Source organism: Xiphophorus couchianus, chromosome 17 (genome assembly GCF_001444195.1).
Source record: "Xiphophorus couchianus chromosome 17, X_couchianus-1.0, whole genome shotgun sequence".
NCBI lineage: Eukaryota > Metazoa > Chordata > Actinopteri > Cyprinodontiformes > Poeciliidae > Xiphophorus > Xiphophorus couchianus.
Window position 1 is genome coordinate 12692939 of NC_040244.1, and position 16589 is coordinate 12709527.

The window sequence follows — 16589 nt, forward strand, 5'->3', positions numbered from 1 at the left end:
GCTTCTACCTTGGTAGTCCTTAATGTAATTAATACAGGTCGAGTTTGAGGTTCGGCGAACGTAAAAATCCAGATGAAATTGAACAAATTGCCGGTTGGTGTGTATGTCAGCAAACGGACCTCCAACGTCCGCAAGCACCGTTCAGCGGACGTTAAATTCTTTCCATGGCTTTTCTTTTCTTTTCATTTTACTTTCATCGTTCAGTTTCATTCATTTCGTTTCATTTGGACCCTCTGGCGAACGTTCGTGGCAACAATCGGGTGACTGAACGTTCAACGCGAGCTGGGCGTGTCCCGTCTGCTTAGGAAGTGTGTCAGATACTTCAGGTTTATCAAGTCTGTTTGTGCAGGGGGAGGCTGTCCGCCCCGTCTGGGAGGAGTTATTTGCCTGATCACAAGAGGAGGAAAAACTACTCGGCAGTTAGTGTGATTGGCACACCATTGTTGAAGGCTGTAGCTCTAGAAACGGTGTTCAGCAAACCCATTGGTCAAATATGGCACTGACACCCCAAAAACACTCAATTCCTTTGAGTGATGGAAACAGCATACCTTTGATTGGACTGGGTACCTATTCGAATCCTCAAAACGTAAGATTGTTATGTTGTCGGACAGTTTAACGCCATGATGCTTTCTTGGAGACTGTGTACTCAAGGAGGATACATTTATTGACAGACTCCCAAAGGAACCGCCTTGGCAGCTGTCAAACGGGCCATTGAGGTAGGATACAGACACATTGATGGAGCCTTGATCTATTGCAATGAAGACGAAGTGGGTCAAGCAATCCGAGAGAAAATTGCAGATGGCACTGTAAAGAGAGAGGACATCTTCTACTGTGGAAAGGTTTGCCTGTTTGTGAATTGACCGTTGAACATTTTCCACCCTCAGGATAATGTTCATGGTCACAGAGATTACCTACTGAACACCTAACACCCTTTTTGTTTTTTTTGGGGGTCGCAATGATTTTTCACAGTTGTGGAACACATTCCATCCCCCTGAGTTGGCACGACCTGCTTTGGAGAAAACCCTGCAGGAATTACAGCTGGATTATGTGGACTTGTACATTATAGAAATGCCCACTGCTTTCAGGGTTCGGAACATGTTTTGTGACGTGTATAGAGTCAAAAATCTTATTTGTGAGTTGTTGTTTACCAAATTGAAAGTTTCTGTTCATTTTTGAAGCCAGGAGATACGTTCTACCCACAAGATGAGAATGGGAAGTGTGCTTATCACAAGTCAAACCTCTGTGCAACATGGGAGGTGAGAAATCCTTGTCATTTAAAACGTTTCATTCATACTTATGGTCCAAATTTGAGACTGTAAAAGACAATAGTTTATAGCACTTGCAAGTTAGAGATCCAAGGTCAAAGAAGTCACCAAACTTCTTTGTTTGATATCAAACAAAGAAGTTTGTCTTCAGGATTTATGATCTTTGTTTCTATAAAAATATTTATTTTACATCTTGTACAGGCTATGGAAGCTTGTAAGGACGCTGGGCTGGCAAAGTCAATCGGCGTGTCCAACTTCAACAAGCGCCAGCTGGAGCTGATCCTTAACAAACCTGGACTGAAACATAAACCAGTCATAAACCAGGTACTCCATCATAGCACTGATAATATAGTTAGAAATTTTTAAAGATGGGAAGAAAGAAATGACAAAGGTAGATCACATAATACTTGTCTGTTACCAGGACATTTCCAGATTAAAATATCTCTTGTAAAAGCTTAGAAAATAGTTAATAAACCTACAATAAATAAAAAGCATTACTTATGCTCTAAAAACTTGTAAGGTGACATTGTCACGACAGCTGCAAAGTTCAAGTAAAGCCATAAACATTGTTGAGTTATTAAATGTCATAGTCTTATGTCATATATAATTAATAAATAAGGAATAAACCACAAGCTACAAGTAGGCTGTAAATCCATATAAAATCTGTAATAAGATGCTACATCAGGTGCAGTTACATCATTTGGCTTCTGCCAGCTTTAGACTAAAACTAATTACCAAAACATGCCTTATAATTTGCAAAAATTAAATAACAGAACAGTCTTAATTAATAGAAACAAAAAACATCCTTCATAAGTTAATAAATAGTTCATAAACTACAAGAAACCAGTAGTAAGCAAATAGTTGATGTACATAAATCAACAAGTATCTACAGGCATTTGTTCTGTGCACTTTACACTATAGTCAGAGGCGGTTCTAGGAAGAAAAACGGCGAGTCACTGAGGGTCATTGCGCAAAACAGAAAACCTGTAAACTCTAGACACTAACAGGCACCATAGAATTGCACAAAAATCCGTGAGGGACGGCGAAGTCCCTGCTCGAAATTCTGTGAAAGAGGTGAACGGAACCTGGTGCCAGAAGCCCATTAAAATGCTGTCTGCATCGTTTTAAACTGTGTGATTGTGAGCGTGAGTGGGAATAAAAATAGCAACAGGTATTTTGCTCCATATAACACAATAGGAGTGTAACAGGTAAACCTTCTATGGATGCAAACTCGGCTAAAAACCCACCTGTTTAGGATTGTATTTGAAACATAATCAATTACAAATGTATTGATGGAACCTTGACTTAATGTCATGTTTTGATTGTTGATTCTATGTTGCTTTGTGTTTGATATGATGTGAAGCACTTTGAAACGCCTTGCTGCTGAAATGTGCTATACAAATAAAATTTGATTGATTGATTGATTCTAGCCTGCTTGGCACCCCACCTTTTCAAGCCCCCCCCCCACCAACTCCCTTAAAGTTGTTGACTGGGGGGTTAATGGTGCTTTGTTTGCATTAGGCACTGTTAACGTTCAGATCCTCCAGTTGTGAGAACAAGGAGTGGATGGAAGGTGGGAGGTTGAGGCATTTGAAGACCTGGCGCTCATTCTGCCAGGTGGCCATCATCGCCTATATCAGAAACCACCACATGCTACCTGCGTCATTCAAATAAAATAAGATGCTCTTCTGGAGATAAAAGGACAATTGACATCATGCATAGCAGCAACATTGACCATGTGTTTCCATTTACAAGAAGCAAGAAGAGACTTCTTATAAGGCGAATATCGAAGGGTTCAGGTCAGCAAGCAAGAGTGCGGTTGAGGGCAACAGGACCAATGAACTCAATCTGTTTTTAAATATATTTGACACACAGCCCCTGCACCTCCCACCCACACTTCCATCAATACCACTGCTGCTCTCCCCTCTCCCTCCTCAGTCCTTCATCCCCATGTGAGTCTCACCTTCATACCTCCCTCCCTCCACTCTTCAGCCGGCCACCTCTACGGTAAACATCACCCCTGAAGATGTTAGAAGGCAGCTGGTGAAACTCCACCCTGGCAAGCTTGTGCCATCCAGCTCTGTGGCGTCCTCCAGCACCTGCAGAGGGTCCCTGTGATGTAGCAAACACCCTGCATTGTTCCGCTGCCGAAGACACAGCGTCCTTGTGACTCCAAGGATTACATCCTGGAGAGATTCGTCCTGGAGCAGCTCCGGCCTCTGGTCCAACCACATCCTTGCAGTTTGCCTACCAGCTCAAGCTTGAAACGTAGGAAGCCATTATCTTCCTGCTCAACCGTGTATACACTCACCTGAACCAGCCTGCGAGCACTGAGAGAACGATGTTGTTTTGACTTCTCCAGTGCATTCAACACCATCTGTCCGGCTCTAATGGGTGAGAAGCTGACGGTGAGGCAGGTGGATCCTCTCCTTGTGTCCTGGATTGTGGACCATCTGACCGGCAGACCACAGTTTGTGCGCTTGCGACACTGTGTGTCAGAGAGTGTTGTCAGTAACACAGGGACTCCACAAGGGAACCTTCAACCTCTATACACCCAACTTCAGCTATTGCACTGAGTCCGCCTGTCGTCAATCTGTCCAATGCATAAATAAGTAATAAAATCAGTAATAAACAGTAATCACCCATTGAACTGTTACAAAAGAACATGCACATATTCAATGTACTACTAATGCCCGGTGCTATACCTTTGCATACTGCCGGCTGTTCTAATAAAACATTAAGCTAAAAAGGAAGCAAGCTTGTTTCTGAAGATACAAAGAATTAAATAACAAACATGTACCATACAGAACACTATATATTGGCAAGTCAGTACCATTTTATTATAAACCCCCTTTTATATGATAAATACATTGTAAATAACTAGTAATAAATAGTAATTAACCAGTAGATAGCCATTAATTAAGCTTTAAACAGTATTCATATTTAAGCAGTAACAGTGAATTACTCAAAAGTAGAGGCAGTATGTTGCTCTAATAGCTGCTTTACAAATACTTGAGTGTCAATAAGTGTACAGTCTAATACCAGGGTTACTAAGTAAAGTATTTTCTCATTTCCAAACAAAATGTATTTTTGCTCTTTCCAACACAGGTTGAATGTCACCCATATTTCACCCAGCCAAAGTTGCGTGAATACTGTCGGGAGAAGAACATCGTGATTGTTGGTTACAGCCCACTTGGGACAAATAGGGATCCATCGTGGTGAGAACTTTTAAAAAAATTATTATTTATGATAAAATGCATTGTTCTGTTTACCAAAAAAAAAAGAAAAGAAAGAAAACTAAGCTTGCCCCATAGATATATTTAAATTAATAAACAGATTTTCATTCATAAAGTGGGGATGAGAAACGACGTTCTAACTATCAGGTCAGTAGTGACAGCATTGCTCTGCCTACATCTCCCATGATGCTGTGCGGTTCTGGAGCGACACTGCCGGATCGGAGTGCGGTGAAATTATCGAATATTCCATCAGACGTATAATCTATCGATATTAATCACGTATCTATCGTCCACATGCCCACTTCATACTGTCTGGAACAGGTTTCTTATAGTATAGCTTCTTTTTTAAAAACAGGGTAAACTTAGAATGTCCCCCGATGTTAGAAGACAAGCTTCTGACCTCAATTGCCCAAAAGTACAAAAAGACCACAGCGCAGGTGTGCCTTAGGTTCAACATGCAGAGAGGAGTGGTGGTCATCCCAAAGAGCTTCAACCTTGATCGCATAAAGGACAACTTCCAGGTACACTTGCATTACGGCCCGTTTATTGACGAATCCAAACTGGTTAAAAACAAGATGCAAGAAATTAAGTTCTGGCTGATTTGTCAAAACTGCAGGTTTTCGACTTCTCTCTGTCAGAGGAGGAGATTAAGGCGATCGAGGGGCTGAACAAGAACATTCGCTTTGTGGTACTCCCCTTGTAAGTATATTATTAATTAAACTTATATTTTTGCCTTTTTTGAAAACGATATTCACATTTCTTTTTACTGACTCAACAGTTGGGCTGATCATCCAGAGTACCCCTTTCATGAGGAATACTGACATCCCAGACATTGAATAAAAATATTCAAAGCAGGATTATTGATTTCTAATCGATTCAGCTTTACTTGGGGATATTTTTTTCTTGCACAGTCAACACACAATTCCTTGTTCCTACTTTGCAAATGCAAATATATATATTTTCTGGAGCTCTTGCATAATTCAAGCGGTTCAAAATTGATAACCGAGAAAAACTATGTTTATCTTCCATTGTAGTGATGTTTTTTTCATTTACTGAGGCAAATGGTCTTACAAAATGCCCAAATCTCACAAATGTATTATCTAAGTCTTTATTTGTAATTTGGATCCGGTGTGGGAGATAACCTTGTGAGAATCCAATTCTTCTCTTTAACTTGGAAAAAGAAATGTACAAATAAATCAATAAAAGCCAAAAACAAATGCAGCTTCCAAATACATGATGTACCAATCACGTATTTACATGATACATGTAAATACACATTTATGCAAGACACACGGGACGCTTCACACAACTTTATTGTAGATTGTGTATAAATACACATGCACAATTCAAATGTAAACCCAAGTGAACTCAAGTGCAGCCAAACCTGGAAACCCCCATACATCATCATGCAAGAACATCTGAGTAATTTTTACAAAACAAAAAAAAGTCCCAAAAACAACAGGGCAAAAAAAAAAATCCTGTTTTAAAAAAATATTCCCTCCCTGGACAAGACTTTGCAAACTATTGTATAACTGAATGCCCCGACTCATCCGGGTCTTGCCAAGGTTTTAAATATATTGTCTGTTCATTATTAAATGCTTACATATAAATAAATAAACTTTATCAAATGTGCACTCACAGAGTGAACTCTTCTGTACAATATCATATAAGCCTATTGAAGCCATCGCGTCTCACTCAGTCCGGATGGGGTGAGTCGTCCTAAAGGACAAAAAAAAAAAAAAAGCGAGGCGGCCCGTTGAAGCCGAAGCACAAAGATGCTCGTAAAGGCGTGGTCTTCTACTCTGAGGCAAGAACAGGTGTGTGGATGTCGTCTGCAACAAAGCACTCGCGTCGCGAAGAACGGCTTCAACACGAGTCACATGGATGGACGATTATCCTGCCACGATATAATGTCACTGCATCATGGTCCTACAAGCCGAAAGGTGCGTTAGGCCGACTCACCCCACTGTTTTCAGTTGATTCCCCGCAACCCACCCGCCCACCTCCCCCGTTTCCCTGCTTCAAATCCAAGAAGCACACACACACACAGACACACGCGCGGAAATATTTTCCCAAAAAATTCATACAGCCAGCATCAAAGGCGGAGAATCTGTTAACGGAAAGCATGAGAGAGGGCCGGAAAAAAAACCTGGGGGAAAATTCGTAAACCGAAAGGCATCATTTCCATACGTGTGGTCTTTGTTCAGTTCGTTCAGTTCACGGTACATTCTGGCCCTCTTGTGGGTTAAAAAGACGAGACTTCGAGGCGATGCGTACGCGAGGCGGCAGCAAGCAAAAATCGAACGGACATTCGTCACGCGACGTTTTTGATGTGAGAAGTGGGAAGAGGGGGGTCGTCGTGTGAACAACAAGGCGACTGGTTTCACATTTCAAAGTTAAGGCCGAGGTGATTTCAACGACGGACGATGCATCGGATGTCTGTGAGAAAAAATGGATGAACGCAGGAAACGGACAATTATTCAGCACCGATTCTTTAGATGTCGGTAGCAAAAGAAAAGAAATGTTACTTTTTTTTTTGGTCAGTAAACACATCATGTGAAGTTATTCTTTAGTAGTTAGTTTGGTGTTTAAAGTTAAGAGGGAGCAAACGGATGTGTGACAAAGAGCAAGATAACAAGAATAAAGTTAGTTTGTTTGACCTTTTTGAGCTTCCATCCTCTAGGTAATGGATCATGCTTTATATGGAAATGTTACACATCCACAATCTATAGGGAATACACAGGAAGCGCTAGCCGTGCTAACTGCTAATATAAAAAGGCTAGAGACGGTTTAAAATGTCAACAGTGCAATCATTTTGTCCCCGTTTTAAATGAGTAAAACCTTGTTTTACAGCGCCTGCTCTCACACACGGTGTGACGTCACCTCTGCTCAATAATTAGCGTTAGCTCATGACAGGATGGAAGGAAAGAAATATTCTGAATCTTAAAATATTTAAAATCAGCCAGAATCACGTCTAAGCAAGGAAAAAATATCGGAAATCGGCCCAAAAATTGTGATCGGTGCGTCTCTGGTTCTTAGTCTCAGCACACCTTGAAGATGAAGACAGGAGAATACAGAAAAGGACTAAAGCTTCAGATAGATACATTTACGAAAAGATTGGCAGTGTGGAACTTTCTTTCTAGCAGAGGTTTACTGCAGAAGAATGCACAGTATTGGCTAACACAGGCTGCTTCATCTCTTAACAATGCAGCCAATCACGATGAGGAATACAATTATGGGCATCGCTTGTCTACGTAAAGCCTGGGTTATAGACCAGGAAGCCGGCTCGCTAAAAGCAGCTGCTGCAGTTTGTCTGGAGTTACCAGAAAATGGGAGAGGTTGTGTTTGTGCAAGTTCAAAAATGTTTCAGAGCATCGTGAAAACTCAATGCAATTCAGTGTTTTAAAATATTTACAAAATTGAAATAATACTAATACGATATGCAAAACAATTCACTACTCAAATGATAAAAAAAAGCGGAGATTCAGAGCGCGGCGCCTGCTGGAGTCGCCGTCATCGGTCTCACTTTGTTCTGTTCACACAGCAGATGTTCAATGAGTTAACGTGGCAACACACTCGCTCAAAAACACACACACACACACACACGCACGCACACAGTGATTCACCCACATGAGGGTCCTGATTTCTTAGAGTCGCGTATCGAGGCAGCTCCTCTCCCCGCCCCCCCCGCCGAACATTCGTCGTCCTGGCGGCGGTTCAGTCCGCGCCGTCGGGCAGGAGCGGCGGCGCCCGCTGCCACGCCATGCGTCCATATGGCTTTTTGATGGATAGATCCCTTTCTCTCTCTCTCTCTCCACTTGTTCCTGTAGGCATTTACCTCAGTTGGTTTTCATGGTAATGTCTCGATTGGATACCTGTTCCTCTTCCTCCTCTTCTTCTTCCTCCTCCTCTTCCTCTTGTTCTTCCTCCTGGTCGATGTCATTTTTACTGCTCTTGTTCTGGACTGGCTCCTCCTCCTCGTCGCTTTGCGCAACGGCGCAGGCACCCTGAGAAGACGAGACAGTCCTTTCTACCAGCTCTTCCGCTTCGTTCTCCTCATCATCCTCACCTTCCTCTTCCTCCTCCTCGCGGTCGAGAGCAAAGTAGCCGGTACCTTTAACAGTGTCCTGGCGCTGGTAGAACAACACATAGCCAGCTTTGGACTACACAAACACAGAACAGGGGACAGTTAACAAGAATGCCAAAAATGTAAAAGAAAAGACAAGAAAATTGTTAGCTTTTTCCTAGAAAAGAAGTTTCTGTAGTCTGCCTCTTAGGTTAGCAACATTTTGTGCACCAAAACTCCTGTTTGTTTTTTTTACCGTCCAGTTTTATGCCAAAAAGAACCAACATTATATTCTACAGTGGAAACTTCCTGCCTGTACGCAGAGGTTTTCCCCAAAACCAAAGTGACACCTAGTGGCAGAAATGAGGTAAGACATAAAACACAAATCGGCTGCTTCTCTGATTGACGCTCTTTTCCACCTAGTTTAGGTGGATGACCATGTGTTACCATTCTCTTTCCATTTTCATATGATATTTTGATCAGCGCGATGTTCAATGAGACGTTCATAGCACCCAAAGTAAAATTAAAGCATTTTTCAAGCATTTCAAAGTAAGTTGTCAAACTTTTCCTTTAAAAAAACTCCTCCAATTTTAGTAATCTTTAATTTTAACTACACATACCAATAAGTCACTGTGTCTTTAAGAATAATACATATTAGTCAATAATTGAAACAATATAAATAACTCGTGTTCAGGTAAATGACCTTCCTGCTCAAACAGAATATGCAAAGAAAGTTAGAAAACAAAATCTCTAAAATATGTTCATGCCAAGTTTTCTGGCATTTAGCAAATGGAAATAACTCACATAATTCAAATCAGGTAGGCGATTCAACCTAAGCTAAAACAATAGACGTTTGGTCTAATTTAACCTCAAGGAAAAAAAGTGGACGTTTTTTATTAGGTGTATGAAAATATCAGGTTTCAACTGTAAATCGTTTCCACGTTTTTATGTGAAATAAAGTGAAACTAAGGACACTCACCACTATTTGGTCTTCGCTGGCAGGAGACACACTACTGTCATCAAAGTTGTACCACTTCCCATCTTCCTTGTTCTTAGCATATGCAGTGTCTGGGAAGAAAAGCTAATCTTAAACTACAACGGAATAATATTACTAGACGCTAAAACATTTACCTGGCTTGACTTGTTATATTTTCCAGATTACACAAAACAACACAGTTCAGAGCAATTTCCTAATTTTTCCGGGATGTGGAAAAACTCTTAACTTGTTGAAATCTACAATACGAAGAAATCTGGACTGGGTTGTCCACAAATAAATGCAGAAACCTTAAAATGAGGTTTGATTCGGTAATATCTTTATCTCACTAAATTAAATAATAATAGAAAACCCAGATCAGGTCAATGAATTGAACATAAGACTCAAATTGTGAAATGCACCAAACAAAAGAAAGGTCATCATTTAAATAGAAAATGTTTTTTTATTTTTCCAGATTTTTTTCTTGCTTTCAGATAAAGAAGTGAGATCTCCAACTTTTCATTTTTCTACACCCAGAGTTTGGATCTGATTAAATGCACTAAGATTTTTACCCAATTCACTTTTACTTTTTCTCACTAGAATTTTTTTCAATTACATGTTTAAGAAGTAAACCTATTCTAAACACCTTCAAGTGGAGAACATTTCAAGAGTTTTTAATAAAACAACACATCTGTAGGGATTAAATTAAACAGAAATGATTGTTTTCATAAACCAACATTTTCACCATGTTTAACCTGGCAGTAATCAGATTTTTTTGTTATATTTATAATTCATGTCTAGGAACTGCCTAAATCGGCACAAACATCTTCACAGACAATCCTTCTACTTAAGTACATTGTTTGAGTACTTTCTCCACCACTGCTTAAAAGTGAGTTATGTTATAAAATAAACTATAAATCTGTAAATTTAAAAAGTAAATAAATAAATAATGCAAAGGAATTCAAACAGAAAACTGGGTGAAAGTCTTACAATGGCCGCCTCCCATCCCGCCATAGTGGTTGGACACGGCGATGAGGTCATAGCGACAGGGCCCGGCGTTGGGGTTGATCAGGAACTCTGACATGTCCAGATCTCTGAAAATAAAAAAAACAGCAAACAAACAGTTTTAACTGGTGACTGACAAGGGAATACAAAGCAGCTTCTGAGGTGTCATTTATTATCGTGTACGTCCAAAACAAGAAGAAACATCATCTAGAAATAGTATCATATTAAATAGGTGCAGGACTGGATGTGTGTGTGTGTGTGTGTGTGTGTGTGTGTGTGTGTGTGTGTGTGTGTGTGTGTGTGTACCTGAGTGGGAAGTCGACCAGCGAGTCCAGCTTGTCCCTCATGTAGCGACTGTAAGAGAAGCGCTTCAGATGGACCACAAGGACAGGCGGCAGAGACCACAAGTCCAGCTTCTTGGTGGCCTGCTGATGCTGCTTGCAGTTTGGACAGTACCTGTAACATCGGGACACAGGTCACCAAGCGGTTTCTGGACTATTATGGAAACACAAAGGTGCAAAAAATGGGTCAATTTAAAGATGAACAATAATTTGTTGCTGGCTTGTTTTTTCATTCAGTAATATATATATATATATATATATATATTTTACTTTTTACTTATGCAAACTATAGTGCTTTAATAGTTAGGTCTTCACATCAGCAGGTCTAAAGCCATGTGAGATGGCTCCGTGTTGGCCCCCAAATAATGCATTATTAGTAGGGGTGCAACTAAATTGATCAATTATTCTGACAATTAAGAGAATAAAAAATGGCACATTCTACAGACATCACATACGCCTTTTCATACAATATTAAAAAAAAACATTAAAACACAAAAATAAAATAAAAAAAATCAATTTTCTTTAAATAAGAAAAACATTTTATTGCCTAAAATGCAATAATATAGAATTCCTTCTGAACTGGATCAAGCTGCCACTTGAGGAGTTCTGGGTAGAACCGAACATGGATTTAAAATTATTTTCAATCCTCTGCTTATAGAAATGTGCTTTTGTGACTCCAACAAATATCATCTACCAGCATGAAGTCACTTAGGTTTTTAGTAATTTTTCACCCATTTATTGTAGTTTGTTCACAGTTCAGAACCACAATTAATGGAAATAGGGTGCAACATAAAATCTTCAGTAAATAATATGCAACAAAGCTGAAAATCATACTTTTACATTTCCACTAATCATCAAAAATATGAAAAAAAGGCGACCAATGGTTTAGTTGATGAATACATTGTGGTTTGTTTACTTGTACGAAATTAGGTAAAAACTAGTAAACAGAATATTACATATTTATGTTTGCTCCTGAATCTCTGCCAAAGCCAACCGCAAACAACGTAAAATTGAAGTTGGTTTACAAGTGATCAGTTTCATGGTTTCGCTTCTCACCAGGGATCCTCTGCTCCCAGTTTCTCCTTGGTAGTGAAAAGCTCGATGCAGTCCTTCAACTTGAAGAAGGCTTTCTTCTGAGGCTTGTACTCCATGCTCTCGTGCTTGTCATAGTCCTGCACAGATCCACAGGTTTACATAAAGATTTAGCACTAGAGAAATATCCACCCTACATTCCTGTTAATACATCTAAGAGGTGATATGAAGATGCATCAGGCGTAAAATCAGCCAGTAATGCTGGAGTCGGCCTGAACAGCAACAGAACGCTGAAGACAGCTTGCGTGTTCGCTACACGCCGCTGGAGGAACCGATTCTGATTACATAAGACACTTTGTGCACTGGGCTTGAAATTTAATTTGCCTGCACTGTAGGTGGCTGATGGAGTAGCGAGATGTGACGGCAAGTAAGCACACGCTGGTTAGAAAAGCTAGTTTGCATGTTTCTTTAAGGCCTTCAAAGTACAAACTTTCTCCACACTGCAAAAACACAAAATCCTACGTTTTTTTAAAAAATGTTTTATCTACTTTCTATTACCGTATTTTCCGCACTATAAGGCGCACCTAAAAACCTTCAATTTTCTCAAAAGCCGAGAGTGCGCCTTATAATCCGGTGCGCCTTATATATGGACCAATATTGAGCCACAACAGGTCTTGCAACTACGGTAAGCAGCTTCATTTTCCCCCGTAGAAGAAGAAGAAGCGCGCGGTGCACGCCGGGTTTTGTGTAAAGACCCCAAAATGGCTCCTATTAAGAGACACGCTTGCGACGCAGAGTTTAAGCTCAAGGCGATCAGTCAGTCAGTAGAACACGGGAACAGAGCAGCAGCCAGAGAATTTAACATGAACCAATCAACGGTGTGGAAGTGGATATATATTGTGATGGCACTAACGTTTGATTTACCGTAACAGCATCAGACTGTTTTTTACGTGTTTATTGAATCGAGGAAAAGTTCCCTTCCACTATATGTTACACCTTGCTGTTGTTAAAAGATAAACTGTGTCACGAAAATACCACGTCACTTACTTTACCTCGGGGAAAATAATAAAACGGCTGTTTATTCATTTTGGGAATGAACAGAGTTTTCAGAACGCTGGCTTGTAATCTATTAATAAAGTTTGACTGACCTATCCGACTATTTTGTCGACATTCCCTTTAGCGCAGCTCCATCTAATGGATGCATAACGTAACCCCAGCCTCTACTGTAGCGTCTATTCTATGCGCCTTATAATGCGGTGCGCCTTATATATGACAAAAGTTTTAAAATAGGCCATTCATTGAAGGTGCGCCTTATAGTGTGGTGAACCTTATAGTGCGGAAAATACGGTACAAATATCTTCGCACACTTCAAATAAACTCCTTTTCGGCATCAGAGCTCGTTTAAGTCAGTGACTCATTAATATTGTTAAGGGCTGCAACGATTAATTGTGTTAATCGTGACAATCAATTATTGAAATGATCAGCAACTAATTTAGCAATCGATTAGTCACTAATAAAAACCATATTAAGACAAACTGCACAAAAAATACATACATTTTGAACACCTTTGTCTATAAATATGTTTTAGCCTGAAATCCTCAAGCGTCACAGTTTTAGCTTTACCCAGTTCTGATTTACTAAAGGAATGCCATGATATTGCATTCTGGGTGATAAAATGTTGTATACAGAAGGGTTAAGCAGCTAAATGAAAATATGTCAAAAGTGCCATATTTTTTTATCTGATTAATTGTCAGAATAATCAATTGAATAATCGATTACCAACTAAATGTTAGCTGCAGCGCCAATATTGATTTTAAAAAGTATTAGTTCCACTGGCAGATTTTTTCTTATTTAAATAAGATATTTTCCCATGTTTTAAGTGAAAAAAATCTTCTTGTAAAACCAGTGTTTTTTTAATAATCATTATTACGGAATTATTGACTTAAAACAAACTCCTACATCTTACTGAAACGTTACTTGTAGGTTAGTTTCACCTTATTTCAAGTGTCCTACAAGATTTACATACGAAATTAGGCAAAAATACTTTTATGTTTTCATTTTGATTGAGCTTTTAAAAAAAAAAAAAGCTTTACCTCAACAACAGTCTCGTCAAAATACTTTTTCTTGATTTCTGGTTCCCAGTCCAAAGACAGGTATGAGCGGTCTGAAAATAGATGAAGATGTAAAAACCAGATAAATTCAAATAAACCCAAATAAACTCTGGGCTGTTTCCTACCGCTCAGTCTGAGGTGCCCCTCGTCAAAGCGGATCAGCTTGGTGTCCTCCTTGATGAGCGAGAAGTCCATTTTGCCCATGTTGTTGAACTGGAATGTGAAAAGCCTCTTTCTGTGGAGGCCGGCCGTTTGCTGGCCCTTAGTGGAGAGCTGTGGCGCGACCACGCCGTTCTCCAGCTCGTTGTCGCCTCCCACAGAATCTTCCGACTGGCTGTTCTCGTTCTCAGACGGCAGCTCCTGATCCTGGCTCGACTCGTCGTCCTGCTCGTCTGTCTCCATCTCGCCTGGAAAGGGGGATAACGTTTTGGATCAGTTTGCTTTTTGAACCGACACAAAACTGAAGTTAATTGTCTTTGGATCTAAACAGCAACAATCTAGAGTCATCACAAAGCTTCAGGTATTACAGTTAGAAACTGGTGATTAGACCCAAAATCTAGGTGTAGTGATGGACTTAGACCTGAACCTTCAGAATTACATACAGATGGTTACAAAGTCGGCCTTCTATGACTTGAATACCAAATCCAGGAAGGTAGAGCACATCACTACACTTCTTAAGTCCTTAAACTGGCTGCCAGTAGCTCAAGGAATAGACTTTGAAATATTTCTGTTAGTTTATAAATCGCTGAACAGCGTAGCAGCAGTTGTGGCATCAACCTTCCCGACCTCTCAGGTTTCTGGTTCTGCTCTGCAGCCCCAGATCCAAACAAGGAGAAGCAGCATTCAGCTTCTGTGCACCTCAAATCTGGAACAAACTCCCAGAAAACTGCGAAACGGTTGAAACCTTGACTTCCCTTAAATCAATGCTAAAAGCCTGCCTTTGATTAGCAGTAAGTAGAAGATTGGTCAACATATTTGATGTGCACTTGCTTGATAACTTTGATGATGGGATTTGATAGAACGTAATGTTTATTGCTTGTTTCATAATTGATGGCTGTATGATGTTTTCATGATGTAAAGCTTTGAACTGCCTTCTTGCTGAAATGTGCTATACAGATAAACTCACTTGGCGAGCCCTCCTCTAGCAGTCCGTTAGTGGCATTTCCGTTGATAGCGTGCTGTGTGGGCGGTTGCGTCTCTTCGCTGTCCTCCTCGTCTTCCTCTACAGGAGACCGTACGAACCGGCTGCAAGCAGAGAAGCGGATGGGATTGCAATCATTTGGGTCCCATCCTGGTTATCACTTGCGCTCGTTCATCTGAAAACCCACCAGAGACGAGAGAGGAGCATGTTGTAGAGTTTGTCTTCGCTTAGTGTTCTTGGGACGGCGATAAGGAAGGGCAGTCCGAACAGCGGCGTGCTGGTGTGGTTGTAGCCCGACTGCTTGTATTTTTCCCTCAAGTGCACGGGGATTACTACGTGATCGGCATCTTCGACTCTGTTCACTGCAACCTCGAAGCTACAGGGAGGAGAGGAAGTCTTAAAATCACACACAGTCAATGTTTTAAAGCTGTATTATAAGCAAAAAAAACCCCCAAAAAATATCGCTTTGAACGATGAAAGGTTAGTAACATGAATATAGGTACGTTTGTTAACTCGACACTAACACGTAAATATCGTCCCGCTCCATGATGCTGCTGAGGTTTTCGTTAGTGGCAAAGATCCGGTGGAAACGGTGGTTGTAGATGTCGGTTACAATCATCTGAGGGACAAAAACACAAAAATAGCAACATGATCGAGAGCATATAGACATATGAAACTCCTATTTTTATTCCATCAACATGATTTTTGAAGCCAACACGTCCAAAACTTTTAACACTCAAACTCGTCTTGAAATTAGCATGTTGTGTGACAATCGCTGTACCGAGTCGACGCAAGTGATTACTGCCACTATTACGTTCATTAAATATTCATATTCAGATAAGGAACGTTAGCAAAATGTAAAGTGGTTAAAACAACTGAGGCTATTTTGTCAATTTTGTTTCGAATTCTTAGCTAGAAATAGCCCAGAAAGTAAAAAATTGGTACAAATCTGTCTGCAGCTTTAAATGGAAAATGTATTGGTGGGGCGAGCAACAGGGTTGACAAATGGTTTTACTTTTTTACTCCTTGTCCTTTTTTACCATCTACAAGAAAAAGATTAGACCTGAAACGATTAATCATATTAATCATGATGAATTGATTATTGGAATAATTGTCAACCAATCCAGTAATCGTTAACTGGAGCAAACAGACTCAAAAAAACCCAACTTGCTGAAGAAACAACACACCCAGAGCAGCAACAAAGACTAAACTGTACAAAGAATTTGTACATTCAACCCATAACTCCTCAAGTGGCCTAGTTTTTGCTTCAAATACTGCAAAAAATATCTCTTATTAAGCACCCTTTGCTATTCAATTATTAAATAGTTAATTTAAAAAAAGAATCAACAAATAACTATTTGTTGATGTTAGGTCAAGCAGAAAGGGATGAGCTTTTCACATGTTAGACATATTTTTTTA

At 40.1% G+C, this 16589-nt stretch overlaps 2 protein-coding genes and 1 long non-coding RNA gene across 9 annotated transcripts in view; 2 read left to right on the forward strand and 1 right to left on the reverse strand.

The window, feature by feature from the left end:
* Window positions 1-6243, forward strand: LOC114160926 (3-oxo-5-beta-steroid 4-dehydrogenase-like). 3 transcript variants are annotated; one of them, XM_028043864.1, is made up of 10 exons: window positions 1-260; window positions 350-586; window positions 672-839; window positions 970-1086; window positions 1179-1256; window positions 1467-1589; window positions 4374-4483; window positions 4857-5022; window positions 5118-5200; window positions 5280-6243. In XM_028043864.1, exons 2-10 carry the CDS (start codon window positions 494-496, stop codon window positions 5320-5322), a joined length of 981 nt encoding a protein of 326 aa, XP_027899665.1. In that variant the 5' UTR covers window positions 1-260; window positions 350-493; the 3' UTR covers window positions 5323-6243. The 3 variants fall into 3 exon arrangements, with proteins under 3 accessions (XP_027899665.1, XP_027899664.1, XP_027899666.1); XM_028043863.1 differs by having other exon boundaries at window positions 115-586; XM_028043865.1 differs by lacking the exon at window positions 970-1086 and having other exon boundaries at window positions 115-586.
* Window positions 2606-4349, forward strand: LOC114160927 (uncharacterized). The gene is made up of 2 exons (XR_003598897.1): window positions 2606-3533; window positions 3628-4349. It is a non-coding gene; the product is annotated as an uncharacterized LOC114160927 (long non-coding RNA).
* The window catches only part of usp15 (ubiquitin specific peptidase 15), a 24059-nt gene continuing 13267 nt past the window's right edge, over window positions 5798-16589 (reverse strand). For 3 of the 5 annotated variants that reach the window (XM_028043858.1, XM_028043857.1, XM_028043859.1), the window contains 10 exons: window positions 15695-15789; window positions 15358-15546; window positions 15156-15274; window positions 14155-14436; window positions 14012-14082; window positions 11943-12058; window positions 10852-11001; window positions 10531-10634; window positions 9547-9635; window positions 5798-8664 (listed from right to left, as the gene is read on the reverse strand). In XM_028043858.1, the coding sequence (XP_027899659.1) occupies window positions 8341-8664; window positions 9547-9635; window positions 10531-10634; window positions 10852-11001; window positions 11943-12058; window positions 14012-14082; window positions 14155-14436; window positions 15156-15274; window positions 15358-15546; window positions 15695-15789 (1539 nt within the window). In that variant the 3' untranslated portion in view covers window positions 5798-8340. Of the gene's footprint in view, window positions 8665-9546; window positions 9636-10530; window positions 10635-10851; window positions 11041-11942; window positions 12059-14011; window positions 14083-14154; window positions 14437-15155; window positions 15275-15357; window positions 15547-15694; window positions 15790-16589 lie in introns of those variants that run through there. The other 2 variants (XM_028043860.1, XM_028043862.1) reach the window with 2 other exon arrangements.

Excerpts from the sequence above, each read along its gene's own strand:
- LOC114160926 (XM_028043864.1), top strand. The coding sequence starts at position 494 with ATGGCACTGACACCCCAAAAACACTCAATTCCTTTGAGTGATGGAAAC. Across the intron at positions 1,590-4,373 it reads ATAAACCAGTCATAAACCAG|GTTGAATGTCACCCATATTT; the intron begins GTACTCCATCAT and ends TTTCCAACACAG. Across the intron at positions 5,201-5,279 it reads CGCTTTGTGGTACTCCCCTT|TTGGGCTGATCATCCAGAGT; the intron begins GTAAGTATATTA and ends CTGACTCAACAG.